General features: G+C 39.7%; 1 protein-coding gene across 1 annotated transcript in view; it reads left to right on the forward strand.

Annotated features, from left to right (window-relative positions):
• The first annotated feature begins 4,410 nt into the window (after positions 1 to 4,410).
• zdhhc5a (zinc finger DHHC-type palmitoyltransferase 5a) overlaps positions 4,411 to 26,316 on the forward strand; it is a 28,588-nt gene continuing 6,682 nt past the window's right edge. Inside the window, 10 exon segments of the mRNA XM_044346665.1 lie at positions 4,411 to 4,870; positions 12,893 to 15,218; positions 19,575 to 19,696; positions 20,150 to 20,307; positions 21,236 to 21,408; positions 21,719 to 21,821; positions 22,140 to 22,231; positions 22,454 to 22,580; positions 24,130 to 24,238; positions 24,350 to 24,459. Coding sequence (XP_044202600.1) covers positions 15,055 to 15,218; positions 19,575 to 19,696; positions 20,150 to 20,307; positions 21,236 to 21,408; positions 21,719 to 21,821; positions 22,140 to 22,231; positions 22,454 to 22,580; positions 24,130 to 24,238; positions 24,350 to 24,459 — 1,158 coding nt within the window. The 5' untranslated portion in view covers positions 4,411 to 4,870; positions 12,893 to 15,054.

Below are 26,316 nucleotides of genomic sequence, written 5' to 3' on the forward strand. Positions count from 1 at the left end.
TATACAGTAGCTGTACTTGGAGTATTTCCAGCCATTTTTCAAAGTGTAATATAGCTTTTTAGATTACTGAATGTGGTTCCTTTAAGTAATCCATCACAGGGGACAACAAAACTGCAAGCTTGTAATGCTTACAGTTATGGGTACTATTTGTTATCTTTACATTGCGAGATAATTTAAATATGTTTTTAACAGTTTGAGATTAATTACTGTTAGTTACAGAAATGTAATTTTTGATCATAAAAAAATTAGACAATAATGACAATGTTTGATAAATTTTAGTAATATTTAAGTTGTGTTGTTATACTAATGCTTCCATATTTGACATAGCAACATGGCATACTGGCTAGTAAATAAGTAAAAGTTAGCAACTACAAGCTGAATGCAGCTACTAGCATGAAAGCAACAAGCAATGCGTTAGGATAATCACAAACAATCCCCCTGTGTGTATTAAAGGAATAGTTAGACATTTTGGGAAATTTGCTAATTTGCTTCTTGCCAAGATTTCAATAAGAGGATTGATACCACTCTCATGTCTGCGTGCTAGTTTGAAGGTAGAGCTGGGAGGCCTTTAGCTTATTTTAGCGTAGCTAAAAATCCACCTATCAGCACCTCTAAAGTGAGTTTGTTTAAGCTGTATACAAACATAAATGTAAAGACAACAAGTTGTGGTTTTAGGGAGAATCACTGACACTACCAAACCCACAAATGCCACTATCCACAGTGCTGGCAGTGTTTAAGTATAAAATTGACAATTTTGGTACTTAAAGCAAATGAAGGAAGGATGAAAATTAAGCAAAATGCTTATTGAGGGTGGTGCATTATGCAATCTTTCTTAATTATTTGAAACTGTCTACATACCTATGGTGCCATAACAACACTTCTATAGCAGTTTGTTACATTGATAGTCATGTAGCAAACAACTTTCTCTCTGTGGTATTTGGATTTGATTCTGTACCATAAATGTGACTCAATCAGCTGACTTTATTTAAAAGTAATTTAAAGGTTTTAAAGGTTTTTCTCCTGAGCTTAACATTAATTTATCTTTTTTAGGCTTGCCGCTGTGCATCCTGCTTTTTTCTGTCAGTGTGGTAATAATGTTAGCATCTTGTTGCTGGTGGTTCTTTACTGCACTTGATCTTGAAATGGCTTAATATGACATCACAATATAGAGATATTTCTAGCCAATCACATCTGTGTTCAGACCAGTGTTTCCTAGGAGGACAAAAAAGAGGGGGGGTGGGGGGGGGGGAGTTGATGTCACAGGTACTTCCACCTGCAACTTAAAGAACAGATCTTTCCCACTCTTATGGACATAACGTAACCAGCTGATAAGAATTTGGGTGCAGGTTCCATAAGTAATTTCATTTTGATTCATTAGAATGTCATTTTCCAGTCCAACAGATGACTGCAACTACAATTACTCCTCCTCACCTCTCCTAAAGGTTTTCTGAGATTCTGTGCAGGCACAGACTTGTTTGGAGCAAAAGCGAAAATTAATTATCATGAATAAAATCTAGTCACTTAGGAAAATGTATAAAATACAGTAAAGGCAATTCAAGAAGTACTTGAATTTATCAAAGACAAGTGAGCCATGAGGAGTAAAGATTTGAAACTGTTTTGTTGTGAATGCCTGCAGGCTGAGAGCACAACATGGCTTCTAGTAAAATCTGTTTGTGAACAGAGACCTTGTACAGTGTTAATAGAAAAATGTGACAATAGTTCATAAGATCCATGAGATTTATTCAGTGATTACAAAATGATGTGTAAAATAGCTGCAATGTGTTTGTGTGTGTGACATAATCTGCATGCTTTGGGAGGGACCCCCATAAAGTGCAATCTGCTGATGTTCAAGTGTCTTGATACAAAGGCAGCATGTGCACAAATAAGGGAAAGACCTTATTTGAACATGTTTTTTGTTACATGTACCTGCTCATCTAAGTAAGTGATGCAATCCGATACAGTAGCACTAGCCACATGAATCATTCTGACACATGCTTCAGAAAGACAGTATTTATTGCATGTCCATTGTATTGGATCGCATCACATTGCACAAGGGTTCCTTTTATTTTGTCCACCCAATTTATGTTATTATTGCATTGTTTATCAGTGGTAGCTACGGCCTGCTGGTCACAGCAGAATCAATTGTCACAGCATTCATTGTCACTCATTTTAGTGATGACGAGGGAGCAAAAGATTGACAAATAAAGTCAAATACCACAAATAAAATATTTATCATCTTTAAAAATTTAATTATGTAAAGAATTGTTCACTGTAAATAACTTTTCTCAAAAGATGAAGATTTATTTTGTGTTACATTTAGTGACTTGATTTGCTATGTTGCTTTGATTTGTTGTGGAGAAATGTAAAAATCAATGAAAGTGTTAAATTATGTGTCAGTTCCTGTTCTCATATTTCAAATTATTCTGAAAGAAATATGAATTTTATGAATAGCTTCCTTGTATTTGGGAACAATTCATCATAATGCGAAGCAACATTCTGACATGAACTTGAAAGAATATATGACCTATAAGACCTATAAGAATATATGACAAATATGATTATATGAATCTGTGATAAGTTGAATGAAATTGGACCCATTCCTGGAATGATGTCACTTGAGTCAAAGTTCCAGTCTAACAGTGACACATTCTTCTCAAATCATAAAAACAAAACCAAAAGCTGCAGGAAAATGAAAATGAGTCGTGGGCTGCAGAGAGACTTAATCAATATAAATTTAGCCTTAATCTCATAGAAATTTAGTCAATGTGAAATCAGCATTTATTTTTTTAGGGAGATGGAAGCAAAATGGAGTGAAATTCACATCACTCATAAAATTGCAATAGAAAGTCCAACTGCAAAGATTAATAGCCACTTAACATTGCTTTACACTGAATCGAAACAAAAAATGCAAAACTTTAAACTTACATTTTAAATTGTAGCCCCTTCAAGGTTAAGAAAATGATAAGCCATGATAACACAGGCATATGGTTTTGGTTTAGATTGTGCTGCAGTGGTACATACAGTATACCAAAACAATTTCATTAAATTACCACAGATTATTTACAACAAGGTAAACGTGGAGCCTTGAGTCCGGGATGTGAGGTCCCTAGGCCACTGCCTGCTTTGCCCTGTTGGTAATCCAGTGTTGGAGCTATGATGCAGCTAATTAGTTGTTAAAACAGGAGCGCAATCTTCTAATTGTCTTTTTTTGGTATCTGAGGCAACTGAAGCTCAGGTGATGGAGAATGGTTGTAAGGCGGACATTAATTGTAGGGTTGGTTTGATCCTCAGGTCCTCCTGCCCATCATGCATTGAGCAACACCCCAAATTTCTCCCAGTTGTAAGGAGCTTTGGATGAAAGCATCTGCCAAATGAATATAATGTAACCTATGACTCCACTAATGCCCACACATAAGTGTTTCCTCATGAACTCTTAGACCTCTTTGATACATGTTTTCCATGCATGGTTCAGACAAAGACAACTATCTATAGGTGTGATTACACCTAAAGCTTCATTTACGCACAGCAGTATACAGCCATATGGAGGGACACATATTGAAAAACATTTTTCTTTGTTCGACCCCCTATGGGAAATGGGTCATCACAAAATTATCCATTGTTTTTTTCAATGCCATGATTGCCCCTTTGGTTTAAGGGATTTATGGACTCACATGCCAACTGGAACACACACACACACACACACACACACACACACACACACAGTGAACCATGATCCAATTCCATGTATGATCTCCTGGTGGCAGGATTTCAGATTCGTTATTATTTTGGTGTGTGTGTGTGTGTGTGTGTGTGTGTGTGTGTGTGTGTGTTGATGAGGAGCTTGGCTGTGTGGGCTTATCCTCATAGCCCCTGCTGTCATTTTAATCTCTCTTTTGTGTAGCCCGTGTGTGTGTGTGTGTGTGTGTGTGTGTGTGTGTGTGTGTGTGTGTGTGTGTGTGTGTGTGTGTACAAGTGCATGCGTACTGTAAGTGTCTGTAACATCAGTGGCCACATAATGTCAATGAACATGCACACGCCCTGCACACACACACACACACACACACACACACACACACACACACACACACACACACAAAACATACGTTACTGTGTCAGTGTGTCACATGAGAGGATTAAAACCTCATGTCAGAGACAGCTTACGTGCCAACCATGCTTAGAGACAATAAAAATATTACCAAGGCTTTATTATCCATTGCAACTCAGTCAACAAGCCACGGACTGTGTTTTGCTGTGCTGGGGAATAAATGTTCACGATTTAGTGCAATGATGACGTTTACTGTGAGGGACGAGGGGTCATTGCTCGGGAGGCAATAGAAAACGCTAGTAGCTTGATTGACACCCTTGTCATCCAATCAGCGCTATTTTTATTACGACAAGTCTGCTGTTGGACCCTGGCATCAGAGTTTTGTAGTACTGTACTGACAAATGTATCGGCCTCTGGGAGTCTCTTGGCCACTAATGTTATGGATATATGAGAAGAACACATCATTATTTCGGAATTTTCCTCACAGGGTTTTCTTCTGTGTAACCTTCCATGTTGGCGGAGCGACCTGCAGACAGATCGTCGGTATTTTAAAGAAGTTACAAAACCAAGCAGCTTCCACCCGGAGCTAACAGTGAGTACAGCTAGCTGCCTGTTAGCTCACATTTATCTGGAAATGAGCTTGGAGCTGGGATAGCTAGCCACCAAAGCATAACCTGGCACCGCTGAATGACTCGTACGGATAATTATGTATGCAACGAGTTGTCTCTGCTGATTGTAATCTCAAGAGGAAACAACAGGACAAAGACTGGCACATCCCATTCACCGTGTTTGGAGCCAGAGCCTTTGTAATAAAACCCTTCACAGGTGAGCAGTTAGCCTGCTGTTAGCCAGGGCTAACGTTAACCACTGGAGAGCTGAGTAGCTTTTAAGGCTAAGTTAGCTAATGTTAATGTTACATTGAAAAAAAAGCTCATACAGTATACTGAGCTCACTCACACTAATTGTCGTCTAAACCATGAATCGTCTTCGTTTTGGTGTAAATGTTTATGTGTCACACATTTTCTTTTTTCCTGTTGGTGCACAATAGCAGCGAATAAGCTTGTTATAGCAAGAATTGCCTATATCGTGTCAATGCTGTGACTCAGTATTGTTTTTTTTTCATCTTCACCCTACTTTAATTTCATCATCATTAAATGGACTACCTTTAGTCAGCATTGTAATGTAAGATAGCAAACGTTAACATAACGCAGGTCCGTAACGTTATCCTCGTCCTCACTAGCTAACATTATGCGTCCCCACCCCAGCCTCAGTATTACCCACCCACTGTCTAATGTGGGCTGAAGATCGTTATGTCAAATATTATTACCTAAATTTGGCTGGAAACTGCTGTTGTGTTTATCGATAATCAAGCCCAGGGGGCACTGTATTATTATATGTGCACGCCGATTTAAGGAGTGGATCCTACAACGATCGAAAGGGGTTTATATAATGTGTTAAACATATACATTTGAATATCACAACCGCCCCACTAAATTGTGAGATTTTCAATATAAGTTTGGCGTGACGTTTTATCCGGCTTGAAAGAGAATAGCACATTTTCGCTGGGCTGAATCGTGTCCGCTGAGCTGTCAAACCAAGCGCTGCGGGGCCGCTTGGCTGAATCAATTAGGGTTTGCATGTCACCTGGCTCAGCTGTATGTATCAAGCATCCTCTGCCTGCATTTGAGACGTCAGTTAGCTGTTCAGTTCAAACCAGTTATTTTTTCCACGAAGCAAAATTAGATTGAAATTGCAAGCCAAAATTGCAGACTCGTGGTCAGGAAATTAGGTAGTTTGCATATATGGGGAAAAGCCATCGTTTTGCCGGTTTTGGTGCATATACCGAGGCTCCATCTGCCGCTGTTACAGCGCTGCTGTGACTGCAGCGGGCCATAACGTTACACACCCAGTATTTATGTTTGTAGGTGAAGGCAATGCTGTCGGCTCCTTTACAGGTAAGGATGTGCCATTGTGTCTGGCTATTTTCTAGCATTTACAGCATTTGAGGGTAGAAATTCTGCATGATGGACTAAGGACACATACACACACATATGTAGGCTATATATATATATATATATATATATATATATATATATATATATGAGAGAACTTAATTTGTGTTATACTGCTTGGCAGTACCATGTCTGTATGACAGTTACAAACCTTAATGTTGTCCTTGACATGTCAGAACATCATCCTCTGTGGCAGTTTGGCAAGCTTAGGCAAATATTGGGTAATAAACAAGAAGTGATATCTTGTATTCCTGGGAGCTTGCATGACATGGTGTGTGTGTGTGTGTGTGTGTGTGTGTGTGTGTTATCAAGTTTTACAAATCACCTCCACACCTGAACATTGGGCTTGTGTTTGTTAAAACCATTTAAATTGTAGATTTTCTTTGAAATTCTTATTTTCAGTAATGTTTGCTTTGAAATGGCCACTACTTGGAAGGCCATGAGGGTAAAACATGACTGCAGACACTTCCTCTTCCATATGTTATGATCAAGATTTTTTTGTCAGCATTTGTGTAATACATACATAATACAGATACAAGTGTCCACTTAGCTTAAAATAGACCTACATTAAAATTAGTAAACCACATCAAGTTTAAAAAGATGTGTTTAAGAGCAGTGCTGAGTGACAAAATGATAACAATAATTACTGATACAATGCAATTCTGTTATTGAATTTCATCACCCCTGTGCATGTTCTGGGGAATGTAGTGGCAGAATTAATGTTTCTTTGCTAACATAATGGATAGGATACTATTTACATTATCCCAATTAGAAACATGTTTGCACAAAGCTGAAAAATGAAATGCAATTCAGAGAGCCAGACACCGCAAGCTCAGTAAATGGATTGTTATGTGAAACAGTTGTAGGGTAGATTGCCTTTATATAATTGATTTGATGTGTAGAATGATGCGGGAGTGGGATTCGAGTTGTTGTATTACGACTTGCCTCTTGTTATTCGGACAGGATCCAGAATTATGGAGTTAGGTTATTTAACCTAACCTGAGCTGCTGTCAGAGGAGACTTTATTTCTTCTCCCTGACTTTGTAGTGTTTGAAAAGGTTAACATTACTGAGAACATCAATACAAGTTGAGACAGAGAGAAAGAGAAAGGGGAGAGCAATTAATGCTGATGAATGGGGCAGCACTAATAGATAAAGTGTAGGACGACAGGTCCATCCATCATGCCTGGCCTGAACAGGTGCACTCATCTGCTTATTGATTGAAGGGTTGAAGACTTGAGTCCATAAACTGAACCACTGTGTCTCTGCTTGTCCTTTTCTCTGCAAACTCTCTCTGATAAAGATGCTGCTGAGCTATTTCTTCTTTGTTTATTTATTGCACAAGTAACAAGACACAGAAAAACCGTAATGCATTAAAGTCCAACTGAAATCACATTTAGTCATCCCCTTTTGCAGTCAAAAACAATGTCAATTTGTTTTTTTTTTTAGATTTATTGTTAATAAAATGCTCCATTTCCTCTCAGCTGGAGAGGCGAGTGGATGGACAGTAGCTGGCAGGCTCAGTCCCAGCAGGGCAACGGAAGGCAAAGTAGGTGACGAAGTACAAAGTAAACAAACTCGCATTGTAGCTACAGTACATATCATGGACAGACAGGGTGTTGTTAGCAGTAGTTTTGAAGAGTAAGAACCACACCAGCATCTAACTGGACTAAAGTGACATTTGCAGGTACGTTTACATGCTGTTTAATTAGCTATTTAGCAGCAAACTGATGTTAGCAGTGCGCTTATTCCCCCGTGAATGTTTGTTTGGTGGCTCGTTCAACAAGCTAAGGTGCAGGACAAGATGTGTGATCATGTTTTTAAGTTGGATAAGAAGGAAACTTTAGCAGGGAAGCTAATGTGGGTTGTTGTTGAGAGTCTGTGGCTCTTGTGGTGTATAGCAGGATGCTGTCAATCTGTTGGTCAGTGTGAACATCTTCTCCGCCTCTGATAGAATGCTGACATTACTGCTTCATGCAAATATGGTGTAAAATAAGCAATTCAGAAAGAGGACCGATAGGATACTGACAAGCAACTTCATAGTGCTTTCACAGCCGTAGTTCTGTTCTTGTGGTCCAGATCAAGGAAATAAATAATACTTTTACCCTTTTGCCATTGCTGTCATCCTACATTGACTGTAAAATGGTGAATAACATTTTCTAAGCGTCACAAACCCCCCCTGAAATGACTCTTCCAGCGTTCCAGCACTTTTCAGACCTGCATGCTCTCAACTTGCTGGGCTGGAGAAGGACTACTGAACATGCTGCTATGGGTTCAAAAATGTGGAAGCCCACAGAGGCTTTCTCAGTGTATGTGCCCAGTGAGTAACTTTCGTAGGACGTGGTATCCAGTTCTTCTTAATACATCCATGATTGCTACATGGACAAGTCTGTTGTTTGGTTAACACCAGGGCTGTTGTGGCAGCTTTCACACCAGCCTAAACAAACCAAACCAAACGGACACCAAACAGGTTGGGTGTCCAAAGCATTCACTGCAAACAGAAGAGGGCAAGACTCATCAATTATATATATTTATATCTGGAAGAGAAAATAATAGCAAACAGTAAAATTATTACTATTAAGCCTACATATCATTACCTAAACTGTCTGTTGTACACATTTGTCAAACTTTATAGACCATCTTCCTGGTTCAGCATTGGCCGACTGTACAGCAGTAAGTACTCTACCGCCAGTAAGAACGGCAAACAAATGTATTCCTTATGAAAGACTCAGCAGCGTGATTTGACTACTTCCAGGAACTATGAAACAAGGAACTAAAAGCAATTTTCAGTTAAGGAAACAACAACAACATAGAGTCATAGTCTTTGTATTAACTGTTGTGTGGCTCTGATGTTTGATTGGATGTAATGAATGAATGAAAAGGAGACATAAAGAGGTGGAAAAGGAGACTGGAACTCCTCTCCATAGTAGACGGTCTGCTGAGTGAGTGTTTGATGGCTGTTCGTTTCTACTTTAGAACATGACTACCGTGAAACACTCAGCAAATAAAGTTTTGTTTCTCTCATTCATTCATTTTGTTCTATCGTCCCTCGTCCTAACATTGATAGCAGGACTTCCTTTTTAGTGAATGAAGTGGTACACAAGTTGTTATTGCCTCGGCGTTTGTGTTCACCAATCAGCAACATTCAGCTATGGAGGGTTTAAAAGGTTCAAAACCAAATATACAAATACATAAATAATTATATAATTAAATGCTTAAATAAATGAGTAAATAAATAATTATGCAATTTAATGCTTAATTGTCACCATAAATAAGCCACAAATGAAATGAGACATTAAATATATAAATGTTAAATTTATTTGCGTATTTCTTTATTTATTAATTCATTTAGATATATTTACACATTTGTGTATCAATTTATTTATTTACTTATTCATTAATTCACATTTATTCATCTATTTATACTTTTATTTATTTCTTTACATATACTTTTATTCATCCATAGTGTAACTTACTACAGAAAAATCAATAAATGTGTCAACTTTATCCATCAAAAGTCAGGCGTTTGGTTAAAGCCTCTGATTGGTGAATGAACAGTGCTACAGACCCAGCAGGCTCAACCAGTCAATTGAGCTCTCTTTGATCGAGGTTTGAGTTTTCACACTGTTAAGCTATTACAATCCAGCAGATGGGCGTTATTATGGCTCCCACTGTTTTTCTTGGCATGACACACCCTCTATAGCATTCAAGCTCTAGGATTGGTCAGACGTCCATGCTTGTGTCGCTAGCCTGCTATTTCCTAACTGTATGTTCAGTGGGTGTCTGGTGCTGAGTAATGGGAAATGTTAATTATGAAGGACTATGAGTTAACAGTTTGAATCAAATATAGAGGCTTTATTATGGATAGCTTGTAAAATAGCGATATGGGGCACTGAATTTTTCTTTCTTCCTTCAGATCTCTTTTCCTGGGACTGCTGCTACTGCACTGAGGAGCTGTTGTGCCGCACGCCGGCCACAACACACCGCAGTACGGATAGACATGTTGATGAGGACCGCTGTTGAAATGCAGTTTCCGGACGATTTGGAAGTTTGCACCGTCCAAAAATAAAAAAGAATCTAAAGGCCAGCCCAGTGTGATGTTGGTGCTGGGAGCTGAGGCGAGAGTTGCTAGTGCTGGTGGAAGGTGCAAACCTCCAAAACTTCCCAAAACTGCATTTCAAACAGTGGACCTTGGCAACATCTCTATCCGTCCTGCGGTGCGCTGTGGCTGGCATGTGGCGGGTACAGCTCCTAGATGCAGCAGCAGTCACGAGAAAAGAGATTGAGCGAGCGAGTGAGAGAGAGAGAGTAGGTGTGTTGTAATTCTTGTCTCATTTGTGGTCTGATAAACAGTAAATTCATCAAATTCAGTGCCCCGTATCGCTATTTTTCAGGCTACGCACAACACAGCCTCTATGCTTGACTCAAACTGTTCACTCATAGTCCTTTGGAATTAGCATTTCCCATTACTCAACATCAGACACCCACTGAACATACAGTTAGGAAACAGCAGGCTACCGATGCAAGCATGGACGCCTGGCCAATCCTAGCGCTTGAATGGTACGCAGGGCGTGTCTTGCCAAGAAAAGCAGCGGGAGCCATAATAACACCGTCCAGGTCGACTAGCATTGTTGCAGCCCTCCATCATATCACCCTGCAGCCTCAGTTGCTGTAATATCTCTGTGAGGATCGTTAATACAGCTTCATTAATTTCTATGTCAGTCAGGGCCGATATCATTCCAATTCATTCAGTCAAGCCATCAGTCTGATCTCAAGCATAGGAATTGACATTTGCCTCCATCTGTTCAGCTACAGCCAACATATCTACCATTGTAGCACACAAGATTTCATTAAGATCCACACTGGGTGCTGCCATCCTGGATAAGGCAAAAGCAGTAGATTCAAGTTCAACCACCAGTTATAGTTTGTCCCCTGACTTTTGGATGAAGTTGACAGATTTATTTATTTGGCTGCAGCAAATTACACTATGGATAAATAAAAGTATATGTAAATAAGTGGAAATATGTGGATAAATGGACAAATATGTAAATAAATAAATGAATATACAAATGTGTGTGTATAACTAAATAAATAAGTACACAAATAAATTTAAAATTTATATATTTAATGTCTCATTTAATTTGTGATTTATTAATTTATGGTGACAACTAAGCATTCAATGTGATTATTTATTCATTTATTTAAGCATTTTATCATACAATTATATTTATTAAGCATTATATTATATAATTATTTATTCATTTATTTAAAGCCATAATATGTAATTATTCCGCATTAAAATGTCTAAAAACAACTAGACCTATGTTATATATTTTGTTGAGTTGTGTACTTACATTAACAACATCGACGAACAACGTTGGAGAAACACTGATTTTTTTTTTTTTTTTTTAGGGGAAACAGCTTTATTCAGTGTTTTTACCTGTAATCTCCGGGTCCATTTGTTTTGGAGAGGAGGAGACCTCTGTGGATAATTCGGCTCCCGGTAAAAACACCCTGAACGATGAACACTGGAGTAATCATATCCCGGAGAAGCCGGTTGTTTAACAATGAAGACAACAATTCCCATGATCCCACGCTACTTCACACCATCATCACACTCCATCTTTTGCTATTGTTTTGATTGAGAGACCCCAACGGCTAAAATTACATATTGTGCGTTTAAGCATTTTATTATATAATTATTTATGTATCTATTCATTTAGTTTTAGCCCTTAAAACCCTCCATATTCAGCCATGTAAAGTCCACCCTGATAGTTCTTGAACCATTGGAGAGTTCTACCCATAGACTGTATAAAAATATGGATGCAGCCACTGTGACATCACCCATTGGTTTCTGAAGAGCAGTTTTGCTGCTCCGGCCGTTGCCATCTTGGCAGTGCGTGACTCTGCCTAACTCCTGGCCAATCCAAAATGGGCAAAGAGGCGGGCCAAATGGCTGAAATAAGCCACCTAGCGGCTGGCGGACCTGTCACTCAAAGCAGCCATGTCCTTCATTATGCACAACTTTACAGCTTAATAAAATTTAATCAGGTGAGTTATAAAAAAATTCAACCCCCGTACATTTGTCATCAAAGGGGAAATTAGCTATAGTGACCAAAAACGTTTTTTGTACCAGGCTGTGAACATGTTTATTTCTGCTGTAAAGTTGGGCATTTTAACATGGGGTTCTATGGGGATTGACTCACTTTTGGAGCCAGCCTCAAGTGGCCATTCGAGGAACTGCAGTTTTTGGCACTTCCGCATTTGCTTCATTTTTCAGCCCCAGAGGTTGCCGCTTGGTTCTACCCTTGGAGCAGGGACCTGTTTTTACAACTGGAACTTTCCTACAGGAACTAAATTTCATCCCTAGTTCCTAAGTTCCTGAAAAGTTTCTTGGTCCCCTGTGAAAGTTTCTATGATGGAAACGCCCTAAAACATTTTTCTTCCAATCTTTTGGTTGTAAGCAGACACCGTTAACAAGAGTTGTCTCAGGAAGTGGTGTTTCCCATAGAATTGTTATCAGATACCGGTGATTGTCGGGGTTTGGTTAAGATGCAAGTCTCACTTTGTATTGTGTTAATGAAAGTGAACATGCACTCTTACTGTACTGTAGATAAGTAAGCAGTTGTGCAGCAGCAGCTCAATGTTGAACAGTGTAAGATGTAGGAAAAAAAAATATTGTCATCACATGTCAGCCTTTTTATTGTCCTAATGGTGTTGATTGACTGTCCCTTTATAGTTGTAGAGGCAGTGGAAAAAAACATCTAAAATACAGCACCTATAACTGTTAACTGGAGTATGTGGTATAACAAACCCTTTCTCCCTCTCATTACTAGGTGCAGCATCCGGACCAACCATCAGACTGGATTCACTTTTTTTGTGACCAAGGATGATCTTTTGGAATTAATATTCAGTCCTGACACCTCCTACGTGTTTCCTCCATATACACAAAAGCAGTTTGCAGCACAAAAGAGGAGGCCACTGATCAGCACTTTTTTTCGAGGTTGGAGAAGGATACTTCAAACCTGGAAAACCTCAAGATGCAGTCTCTATCTTCCATGCATAATAGCAACATTTTTTCACATTTGCGTTAAGGTCATGTTTTAGGACGTTGCTCCAGAGAGGCTGTATCCTCCAAGGGATTGTTGTGGGAGGGTATTATCCAAGCCTCAGTGCTCTCTGCTGGGGAAGGAAGCAGAGGGAAAGCCCTGGAAGTCCCTGGAGAAGAAAACGGCCTGTAGCTGGGAGGCTGACGGTTATATAACTAACAGGCGCGGTTGTTCGCAAACACAGTGGATCAAGGAGACCAGTGGAGAAACTGAGGTTAAGTGTGTTCTGTGTTGCTGAAGCCGGCTGATATTACTCCCATTTACTGTTCACACTTAATCCCCAGGGCTCCTTATCAACACAGCTGTATTCACGTTTAACCTCCTAGGTGTAATTTTAGCTCTCAGCATTTTCATTTACATGGATACTAATGGATGTTCTACTGGATTTTCACCCAGATGTTTTGGAAAGTACCACACCATTACTTCCTGCTTTTTGTCTTCCAATCACACCCCTGGTGCAGCTGGCAGGTGAGGTGGTTTGAATCAGCCACCGGCGGGGTTTAGGGATGCCCCGACACAGGAAAACCAGGCTACTCCATTGGCCCGCTTACAGACTGCTGTTTCTAATACGAGTCCTGGACTGAAAGCAAATTGTCTCCCTCTCTGACAGAGAGCAAAAGGGTTGTCGTCTTTTTTTTTTATTTACAAGACTTTTTCTCACACTGCTACAGCTGCGCAGACTGCTGATCTGCGGGTGCTGAAAACTCCAGAATCTCCATATATTTTACTAGCACAGACTTGGCTACTAACAATCCCATGTCCCATTTTTGGTCTGGACCTGCACTTTTTCTAAGCTGAAGAAGGTCACAGAGGAAGGAAAACCAAAAGCCAAGTCAGATTATCACACAGGACATTTTCTCTTTCAAGCTGTCCTTTCTCTTTCTTTTCACTCTCATTTTATGTCTCGCTTTTGCTTTTCTTCTGTCTTATTTGTTCATCTCCTACCAAAACAGGTCTACCTCTGCCTACTCTTGTACCTCACAAAAGTCCCATTTATTTACCAATCAAATCAAAGTGTTCAGTCTACTGACCTGTCCACCAACCTGCTCACACCAGACACAAGACATAGAAAGCACCATTCTGTCACAATTGAATTTAATCTCAAATTTCAGTTTGATCTGTCAATCAAGGTTCATCAGTTGTGCTGAGGTTTGATAGTTATGTATTTCAAATAGGACTTCAACATCACTAAGGAACAAAATTATTGTGTCAGCAGAAGGGTCCAGATACTTTTTTTATATCTAAATAATAGCCATGTTTTTTTAATTGCACTATTATGATTTTCACCAAGCCTTTATTTACCTTTCTATACAACAAGCAGATTTAGTCTTTTTAGACTGATTTTATTCTTGTGGACCCTTAAGAATGATCTATTTCTATTGGCTTGTATTTTTAATTGATTGACATGTTTGGTAGAGCAGAGTTGAACTAGTATTGTGTATTTGCCTGCGACTCTTAACAGGTAGCTGTCCGGACACCTTTTCCTCTTAACAATCTGTGGCTTATTTGTTTATCCCGCATTCCCACCTGTTTTTCTGGCTGACTGGAAAACAAAAGCTTTTACAGCAGTGACTTGTAAGCTTCTTTTAATCTCTCACACACAGTTGATCAGGATTGACCTAAGAACCTAAGAAAACAAGTGTTGGCTCCTCCTCCCATCTCAGTGTGCTGATGCCAAGGAGTGTTTCCCTCTTTTCCACGAGAAAGAGGAAGTCCTTGTCAACTATCCCTCCATATTTTTTTGTATCTTTTTTTTCGCCAATCCACCATTTCTAACCCTAACTACAAATCCACTCAATACACCTAAAGAAACTGTTAACTCTGAATGACGAATCCCTCAGCATAGCCGTTGCTGAACACAACACACACACATCAACACACAGGAAGTGATGCCAGGTGGCAGCAGTAAGAGCGGAGGGCGGGGTCCATCCTCGTCACCCCTCCCCCACACCGTGGTCCCGCCCAGCAGACCCCTGCGACCCTCCCGCTACGTCCCTGTGTCAGCAGCCACTTTCTTCCTCGTTGGTTCCACCACGCTATTCTTCTGCTTCACGTAAGTGGAACAGCTCATCAGTCTCACACACATACAGCTACAGAAAGGACCATTTCATCTCACAAACAGAAAAATGGTAACTTGCAGGTAGGTTGTTGTAACCATCCTGGAGAAAGAATGTTCTTCTGTGGATTTATTATTTAGGTCATCTCAGGTGCTTCTTCATGTAATCCCAGATTGACTCCATGATGTTGAGATCAGGGATCTGTGGGGTCCAAACCATACCATCTGTTGCAGGACTCATCATTCTTCTTGAAAATAGTGAAAATAGTTCTTTATGACTCTAGCTGTATGCTTGTCATGTCATGAATAAATTTGGGACCAATCAAACACCTCCCTGATGGTATTGCATAATGGATAAGAAGCTAAACATCTAGGGTGCCTGAAACTTTTGCACAGTACTTTTCATGGTCCTATAAAAATCCACAACCATCTCCTTCATCTTGGTCATAATTAAAAGGAGATGGCTGTTCCCACACCATGCCATAAGGCGGTCCACCAGTTCCCTGTACTCGGCCTCCTGTCCACCACTGACACACCCCACAACTGCAGAGTCATCTGAACATTTCTGCAGAAGACCAGAGTTGTATTGGAAGTCTTTTAGTGTCTTTCAGCTTGTTGTTTTGGTTTTATGAACTTATTAGTTGGTCCATTCTCAGCGTTGTCATCAGCCCTCCTGTTCCAGCAGCAGCAGGCACTGTTTTAAGCTCTGATAAACCTGTACAATACCTGCCCCACCATCAAACAGCAGACACAGTCAGCAACTAGCTGGTGAACATAGTGGAGCATTTAGGAGCTAAAGAGCAAGATTTAGCCAGCTTTAAGCTCAAACCAGACTTGCTCACAATAAGCTGGATCAGTTTTATCAAGCTGAAGGCCGTCTTTTAGGGATAGAGAAATGAACCAAATCTATTGGTGTATCAATCTCTCAATAAAGAGTAAAATACTGTACATTTATACATGATAAAATAGGCTACATAATAAAATTTAATTTGTACAGTACAGCCAAAAAATAGCCAAATTTAGTTTGGGAAGTCATTATCAAAAGAAATGTAATCTGTACTGCTTTCTAGTTATCAGACTAATGGAACCAGGAAACATGTTAATTAAACTGACATTTTGATGGGTATTTGTCACATAAACACTAATCTGTATGAAGTGTTGCATCTGTACACAGTTGGATTGAAACAATTAACTTGAATATAATTAAGTTTGAGTCAGTTTCATAAATTGTATAAATACGTATTACCAAATACTTAACTCAGTTTGCTGGAAATTTGTCAAATGACTTAATTTCTTAAATGTTTTCATTGCTTTGGTAGATTTTATAATCATGAGCACTGTCATATAAGCAACATTGAACCAATCATTTGAGGACCCATAGTTTCAACTCTCTGCACATGTTTAAGCTAAAAAAAAAACAGATTTAACCTGCTGTGATGCAGCAGCTTGATACCTGGAAACATACAGCCAGGACAGTGTGGTTATTTGTCTACAAATGGTGGATTGTGAAGAGATTCAGCCACTTTTCTAGTTTGAGAGTTTCAGTATGGATGCAGAACTTTGTAAAAAAAAACAACAAAAAACAGTCAGTACTGAGCTGAGTTTGTTTTCACATGTAAACAGCGTTTTCAGATTTATTCGCCCCAGTGTGGCCTTAAGCCCCATGAATGTTTTTGACAGAATGCTAAGTCAATGATGTTATAGACTGTCAACACTAATCTTGCTGACACCTCACTCTGGAGTGTGTTTGTGTGTGTTTGTCAGAGGGTGAGAGTGTGAGAAGGGAAAAAAATAGTAGTGAGAGTGGGAATGTGTGAAGCTGTCTGTGGGAGAAATGACGTGTATACGGATTGTTAATGTGAAAAAGTCAGAATGACAGGTTTGAGTTAGTGTGTGTGTGCGCGCGCCCGCCTGTCTGTGTATATCTGTGTGTGCAAACAGTATGTGAGAAAATCTAAGCTGTGTGTGTGTGTGTGGTCAGTTTGGTGGGCAGTTAGCTCAGTGCTTCAGATTAGTGGAGAGAAAATAGGCCAACATCTGTCACCCTGACAAAAGCCCATCATCCAGTCTCTCACTCTGTCTTTCTCCCTGAGTGTGTTAGTGTTTGTGTCCCTGCAGTCACTCTCACATTCCCTCTCATTTTCTCATCAGTGAAAGATTACAACACTGCAAGAACAGGCTGGAAAAGATTATCTGGAAAAATGAGGAAGTACAGGAGGAGACCATAAACCAGTCGTATGGTTATGTTGTTTAAATATTGGATTGTTATTATTTTGTTTTTTAGAAAAATGATTAATAATATGCATTTCTTTGAGGTAATTAATTTTGGAATGCATATAGTCAAATACAATAATGCTAAATAACAGTACTCATTGTAAGCTACTTCTATCTTAAAAACATCATCAACCATCCAAAACCCATACTGGTCAAACTGACCAGTTTAACATCTGTTTGCTGCGTTACTCACAGTCTGATGAGAAAGATCAGTATCACTTTAATTTCTCTCAGTTCAGGACACAGATGAGCTTAGCTCAATGACTGGAAGCAGTGGAATACTGCCAGCTCAGTCAGCAGTGTCCATCAAATGTGACAAAATGTGGTTTACAACAGCATCTTAACATTTTGGGTATAATGTCATGGAGACACAACAATCCAGTGTAAGCAGTGCCATGCTGCTTTGGTATTTTCCTGACCATGAAATTCACTTTGCTGGTCTGTGTGGTATTTTGGTGCTTAGCACACTGGGCACAGATGGGAGGAGAGGCGCAAATAGGTGGGAGGTTCATTCAAAGACGCAACACAAAGTTGTTGGTATTTAGTGGAATTTGGGTCCTAGACTTCACGCTGAGAAGAGACATCTTAGACGTACCTCTGTTTTTGGCACGATGTCAATCCACTGACACTTTGGTGATTTTATCAACAAGAGCAAAGTAAACACTTGTAGCAAATGTGCTGTAATTTGCTTAAAATATAAATAAACTATATTAATAATATAATTTAATTAACTGTTAATGAAATATTCAGCCAATGATTTAAACCTGCAGTGCAGAACTTTTACATGTAAATGAAGGTTTGTTACATTCAAGCCCTTGCTAATTGACTTCACACAATGCTGATTAAGTCTATCACCTACAGATACATCTCTTTGTATTTCACAGCATACCAGAGTTTTTAAACTGGTGTCGGGTTTGACGTTCCTGCACTAGTTGTGTGACACTCAAAACAATTTATTCATAATTTAACAGCTGCAACCGTAACAACAGAGTAGAACAACAGTGTTTTTGTAATTACTCTGTCAGTAGAGGGAGACAAAAGACCCGCACTCCAGTTTTAAATTGGCATAAAAAATACATTTTAATGTGATTAAATTAGGAACATCAGTAAAACAGCCTGCATTGATTTATAAATGAATATTGGTGATACAGTATCTGTTAACTGATGACTGACTGATGACTGACTGTTTGAGAGCTATGAGAGCAGTGATGTGACTGGCTTTATTTATGAATCACCACACCCTCTAATCTATAGTCAACTTCACCCATGCCCTTTTGCACTTTGCACTGCTGTGCAGACATGAACCAATGTAGCAGGTGTGCCAGGAGACACCCACACTGTCCATGTGCCCAAGATCTACCACGCTATGCTTGTTGTTGTGCTTCCATGGTTGAAATTGGACCCTTCATCTTAGACATTCAACATGTGACACTTGACTTCCTGGAGCTATTTCTTGGGCGTTGTCAGGTTTGAGCACTGTTGTAAAAACTGTTGTAAGTAATCTTAGGCAGCCATGTATTTGTGAGATGTTTTTATTGACCTACGTCTTCAGGAGGAACTAGTGTACTTGGGGCTGAGGCAGGATGGGGAAAGGTTTGGGAAACAAATACATTGTTGGTTTCTGTCTTTTCATGAGATTTGTTGGTAATAAGAAAAATATAGAAGAAAGGTCAGCCTTTTCCTTTCCGCACGGTCAGTGATTCAGCTCACTTTGAGCGAGCCTACACTTTCACAGGTTTGAGCCTACAGACATGTTGCTGTGACAGCAACTCCAGACACATTTTAAACCAGCATTGAAGACCTGTGAAATCATCTACAGTCAAAGCATATCATTCCCAGTTAGCCACATATGGAGAACTATTCTCTGGACCTCTACAAGCTCTGGATGAAACGGATGAAATTAGTCTGAAGATGAATATCACCAAACTAGCATATTTCCCAAAGTGTATTTACAGTGATAATAATTATCAGTCTGGAAGAGGACCTCATTTTCATGATAACTAGGAAATATCATATGAAAGTGGTTGTCCTGGTTTTTTCTCTAACTGTCAGGCACTGTCCTCTCTGTTTATGTTTTAGATGTCCATGGCTTTCAGAGCGTTTCTCAGTGGCCGTGCCCATCTACAATGGAGTCATCTTCCTGTTTGTTTTGGCTAACTTCTGTATGGCCACATTCATGGACCCCGGCATCTTCCCGAGAGGTGGGTAGTTAGATGGAGGTACACACTGCACTTTATGTCTATACGTGATGTATTTTATGTCACTAAATAGGCCATTAAATTGTAGCTTCAGTTTTTTTTGTTGCTGTTGGTTTTGTGTTATTTTCACCATTTAATAGACACAGAAAGATACTTAGTAGGGGACAGAGTTGAGGCAGTTCAGTTTAATTTGGTTTGATTTTAAAATCAAATTAGAGCTCACAGCAGTCACATTAAAATATTGTTGACAGCAACTGATTGATTGACTGACTGATTAACAAATTTCACTTTCACTTGATCTATGATTGATCCGAGGAGGAATTTCAGGGCGATTATTGAGAGAAAACGAGTTAGATGTTGGGTTGAGGGATTTGTGATGTGATATCAGGTCTAAAACCCTCATTATGGTTGACCTCAGGGTTGATTGCGTGTGTTTTCTGTGGCTTGTCTCCATAGCCGAGGAGGACGAGGACAAGGAGGACGATTTCCGTGCTCCCCTCTACAAGACGGTGGAGATCAGAGGGATCCAGGTCAGGATGAAGTGGTGTTCAACTTGTCGCTTCTACAGGCCGCCACGGTGCTCCCACTGCTCCGTCTGTGACAACTGTGTCGAGGTGTGCACACAGACACACACACACACTCACCATTTACACAAAATATTCATGTACACTGTCTCTAATTAGGAAGGTCACAGTCAAGTTTTTACTTAAATATTTTCCTACTGAACCATGCACAGTCTGCCTAAAGAAGACCTACATGAAGATTTGTATATCCAAATCAAATCAGACAAGTGAGACAGTACATTTACTGCCAGACTGACAATTACTGCTAACCTTTTCCTCTGCTCCGCTCGCATCCACCGTCACTTCTCTGCCGCTCACTCTTTTCCCACTCGCTACGCAAACATACTACGCAATGCCGTATTCCTTAACAGAGTTACGCTACCAATAGTTTCCTAGGCAACGACACAGAGTTTGACTCGTTTTCACAGGTAATTTGTTAGTCTGTCCCTCCCGCCACAGGAAATAATGGATTAATCCTGGACGGCTGTTGATGTAGCACTTTTCTCCTTATGAAAGTAACACGGAGATTAATCGAAATGAGAATTTAGTCGGATGAGAGCATATCGACCAACTAGTCGACCAGCAGACTACAGCCCTACAAAAGTGCAGTTTGACTTGGAAAAAGCCCACACTATGATAATATAACAACACAATATATAGTCACCAAAAATAGAAGCTGATGTGATGAACTGTGAAGTGAAGCCTTACCAGATTTATTACTATGGAAATACTGACACTCCTCAGAGCTTTTCACATTGTTCATCACCTCATTGTCTGTAGCAACGGAATCAATAAAGTAACTAAATATGCTACTGCACGTTATCTGAGGCCACTTCTACAAAGACCAAAAATATCAAGCTAAACTTGCATCAAGCATCAAATCAAGTTACTCATGTTATAATATCACTTTTCATATCAGCAAATGTCATTGACTGTGCCAGTTTTCTGACCTCAATGTCTTCTAACCCTCATAATGTAGGACTTCGACCACCACTGCCCGTGGGTGAACAACTGCATCGGCAGGAGGAACTACCGCTACTTCTTCCTCTTCCTCCTGTCACTGACGGCTCACATCATAGCTGTGTTTGGCTTCGGCCTGCTCTTCATCCTCTACCATCGCCAGAACATCGACCGCCTGCACGCCATCGTCACGTATCCTTTTAAGAACCTCCTAGTCTCTATGAATAGGGTTAGATTCATTTTAGATTGAAGATTCTGTTCAGTTTGCAACGACTGAAGCTCTCAAAAGCTTCAACAAGTCAGTATGTGTTTTCATGCATTAATACAATCTGCTTCTTTCTCCCCTCTCACCTAACTTGCTTAAGAAAATTTTCTCGGTAGTAAGTTTTTTTTTTGTGTCCCGATGGTCATGACGCACATCACAATGAAATCTATGAATGGCCTCCACCTTTCTGTTGCTTCTAATGTCTTTAATATATTCCTTGACCTCCTGTGCTCTCAGGCTGGCTGTTATGTGTGTCGCAGGCCTGTTCTTCATTCCCGTTGCTGGCCTCACTGGTTTCCACATAGTCCTTGTTGCCAGAGGCAGGACTACTAATGAGCAGGTAGGAAACTCCACTCAGTGTTTCGGTACGTGTGTACCAGAAACAGCTTGTGTGGAGCTCCTGAAATCCTCTAGTTAAAGATTTCAGTGTTAGAAATAAGAAGTAGGCATGAATGGAGTTGTATGTAGAGTAAATTTGCGCTTTGTCTCAATGCTTTTAATGTTTAATGTAAAGCACTTTGAAATGTGCTATATCAATAAACTTGCCTTACCTACACGTCCAGGAAAAAAAGGTCTTAAAACTTTACCTCTGATGCGTGTTTTTTCCCTTCGCTCTGTCACTGTTGGTGGCTGTTTTCATTTTCTTTATTCTTAACAGGTAACAGGGAAGTTTAGAGGGGGCGTTAACCCTTTCACCAATGGCTGTTGGAAGAATGTCTCTCATGTCCTCTGCAGTTCACAAGCCCCCAGGTGCATTTTTTAAAACTTTATCCTGATCAGCAACATCCAACAATCTTCCCCTCCTTCAATTTACATCACTCAATAAAATACACATAAGTGGTCATTTTACTGTTATATTTCTAATTTTTAGTCTTGAATTTGTATCCTTTTTTATTTCTTATCGTCTAATCTGTGCTGCTTACATCAGTCTAGCACATTATTTCACCACACATGTGTCTGTGCTCTCTGCAGGTATCTGGGCAGGAAGAAGTGTGTGCAGAGTGTGTGTGTGCAGCCTCCTTTTCTGCGGCCACAGCTGACTGAGGCGCAGCTGGCTGCAAAGATCCTGGACAACGGCATACAGGGAGATCTGCATAGGGTAAGAACAGCAAGATGGGTGTGCTCACAGGGGACAAACGTTTCTGAAGTGCCATAAAACTGACAGGTGTGTTATTATCATTCTGATTCAAACACCGGTTTCAAAGAAAAAAAACAGGATTGCTTTGGCCTGCTAGTAAACAAGTGTTATGTAAGGGTGCGGTGCTTCTCATTCAAACCTGCACTCAGTAAGTTTGCATATAGGCAGGTCCAGATGGCAGGGAGTGGTTTAAAAGCTGTTTGAAATTCAATAGCCAGAAATCCTGTAAGGTCACATCAGCAAACACAACACAACCACATCTATCAGCCCAACCTGCCTGTGATGCCTCATAAAAATGGATACCAAAACACACTACAGAGCTGGGATGATTTGTCTGTTTATTGTATCCTGATGTCAGGAGTCAGATGTACATACATTAGTCAGCCCCAACAGCATCTTATAGCCTTTTGTGATTGTTTGTGTTAATTAACAAACAGTTGTAACAGTCAGAAATCACTGTACTGGTGGAGGTTGTTGGAGGCTACTCACATCATCAGTGGAATGAAGTCCACAGACAGTGGTATATCTGAGAGGGAATTGGATTGTTGAGGTTGAGGTTTGATTTAGTTTTTTTTCTGGGCTTATTTTTTTACTGAAACACTGATGACTGAGAAAAATTTTAAGTATTTTTCCAATTTGACCTCTTTTTTTTTTTTTTTTTTTTTTTTTTTTTTTTTTTACAGGGACTGAGCAAAATATTGCAGCTGGTTGGTTGACTTGTCATTTGCTAGATAGCAACTTTAAAGGGGACGTATTATGCTTTTCCTTATTTTCAGACATATATATGATGTCACAATATCGGATGTTCATGTTAAAAGTGGCCAACGTGTCAAATAACAAGGTAAACGTATGTAGCAGTAATCCCTGTGAACAAAAAGCAGCAGCTTCAGACTGCTCTGAACGCTCGGTTTCCAACAGATTTTTCTATTTTCAGCCCGAGCTGGCGTCAGTTCATGACAGATTTCTTTATATGGACATCTGCTACCTGCACAGTAAAGCAGGAAACGTTTGGTTGGCAATGATGGTAGAATTACGTAACTCTGATACGTAAAGCTGGCCAATCAGAACAGAGTGGGCTCATCGTGTAAGAGAAACTGTGTACATAGAGGGGAGATAAATAAGGAGTTTTTTGAACTGTGAATCATGCAGAGCTGCTCTAGTGGAGTCCAAAAATAAAAAAATAGAGCTGGAATGAGCATAATAGGTCCTCTTTAAAGATGTTTAGTATAACCTTTAGCCAAGTCTAGTTCACAAAATATATTTGTTGTTGTTTGCTTTAAATGAAAAGAAAATATCAGTTTTACTCTTTGTCTTGTTTTAATTATTTCACTCTGGCTTAAAGTTAAATATCAATCATGGAGAAAGCCCAAATATTCAGACACACATCCCCTTTCATTGTCACATAGACAGAAAATATTCTGTATATAATCATGTTTCTATATTTCAGGCGAAACAACTGAATGCGACTTTCAATCTCTTGATCTCATCTGTCTTCATCTGTTTTTTCCAGTCCAAGTCCAGTCTGGAGATGATGGAGAGCCAGTCATGTGACGCTGAGCCTCCTCCTCCTCCTAAACCGGAGCTCCGTTACCCTGGAATCACCAGAGGGAACACAGAGGGTAATACTTTCCAACTCCCTGCTTACAGCTGTAACTTTCACCACATATCTGAACACGAACTTTGTCTCCACAGTGATATTTTAATTCCATCTCTCTTCAAACTACCTGCAGAGTGCAGTCTACTGAACAAAGCCCCTCCCACCCCCACCATGTACAAGTACAGGCCCAGCTACAGCCCTGGCAAGAACCACACAGCGCTCACACACGCTTACGCCAACCAGGTAACGCACACACATATACTGCACATACAGGAGAGACAGTCAGGTGATGTCGTTTCAAAGCACACTCATGTATTAAAAAGTACATGGTGTGTGTGTGTTTCTGTTTTTCCATTTGTTCTAAGACACATTTGTCACTGCCTCTGCTTCTTTTATCTCTTTGATTTCAATCTAATGCATCTCCCTTTTTGTTTTTTTGTTTTTCCTTTTGATTTCCTGTCGGCCATCTTGGTTTGGTTTCTCAGTGGCTTTCTGTTGATCAGTATCAGTAAGTGATTGTTCTGAAAGCTTTTTGTCCTTTCTTATCTTCTCTTTTAACGTTGTTTCCTGCTCCTCTCTGTTGGTTCTGGATGTGGGTGAAATACTGCTTGAAAACATTTAAAATAGTTAGTGACTGGATTTATTTGTGTGACAAGCACTGATTGGACATAAAGCTGATTAAGATTAAAGTATTTTTGGGTTATATTATTGTCCCTGAATAGATGAGTTGTTTGTACTCAGTATTTGAACCCATGTCTGGTCTGTATCTTCCCACCTGTCAGTCCAGCACTCTGTAAAAATATTGTTTTGATTCTCCCTCATTTCTCTTTAGTTTGTTGTTCCAACTTCCATCTCTTTATTAGATTCCTTTCAGTCTTTTTCTCCTCTGCGATTAGAAATACATCTCAGTGACCCCTGTAGATTTTTCCCCACATTTTGTGAAATAAAATTGTTCCCCTGTAGCCCATATCCAGTATTATTACTCAGTTATTACTATTATTTGGCAAGTTGGCATGTAAGCAATGCTCTACAAACACACCTAATTTTGATGTTTCATACTCTTGTATCTCAATTGGTCTCACATGAGAAAACATTTCCTGATTCTTCAGACAGACCAGGCCAACCATTGATCTTGCATTGTAATACAGAGGAATCAAAAGATCAACTTGGTTCCCTCTTTTATGTATTGTGGCGCTTCTGTAGATATAAAGTTAGACATAAGGAAATTTTCATCTGGAGTCACTTTCAATAACTACCAAAAAATGATTCTTTCTGTTAAATTCCAGTTTCAATTTCTTGTCATTAGGAATATTATATTTTAATTGTAATGAATGATTTGTGTGACCTCAGCACTCCCTCACAACTACTTGTCATTATTCTAGATTACGCATTTGTCTCACAGGTGGTCAGTACGAATATGTTTGACAATGCACACATACAATTGTTATTCACACACTGTTGCCATTTACAAATTACATGGAGAAAGGAAGACTGCACACTTTTGAATATGAAGACAAGCTTTCGGTCAGTAGACCATCATCAAGGCAAATGTTTGACAAAGAGAACCTCAAAGCTTATAATGCTATGATGCCCTTTCATGCACTTGGGAAATGCAGTTCACAGTGGATTTGCTCCCATGTCAGTGTGATGCTTGTTAAGTAGTGGCAAGGGCAGGAATGGCCAGTTAAATGGAGTGCAGGTAGTAGATATGATGTTAAATCTCTACCAGCTGAGAATTTAAACAGCAGCAGATGGTAGAGATGCAGCGGTAAACTTTTAATTTCATCATTTCACAGCGTTTAAGTGTTGGCCATACTCTATCTGACGCTGTGATAGAGGTGCTATTTTGTTTACATGCCACTCAGAGCTGTCACTTGTGTCCAACTGGATAAATTAATATAGAAAGCAATCTCCTAATTGCTTTGATGAAGGTCTAGTGACAGAAAGCTGACTATTATTTAATACTTGCGTTGGGGCCTAAGTGTGCAGAACCTTGATTTCTCCATGTTTGAGTGAGGTTTTTGGCCACCTTTAGCATTGTGTTGTGAGGGTGGTGATGTTCTCAAAGTAAACATTGAACATCTAAAAAAAATGGGCTTC

Source organism: Thunnus albacares, chromosome 3 (assembly GCF_914725855.1).
Source record: "Thunnus albacares chromosome 3, fThuAlb1.1, whole genome shotgun sequence".
Classification (NCBI taxonomy): Eukaryota; Metazoa; Chordata; class Actinopteri; order Scombriformes; family Scombridae; genus Thunnus; species Thunnus albacares.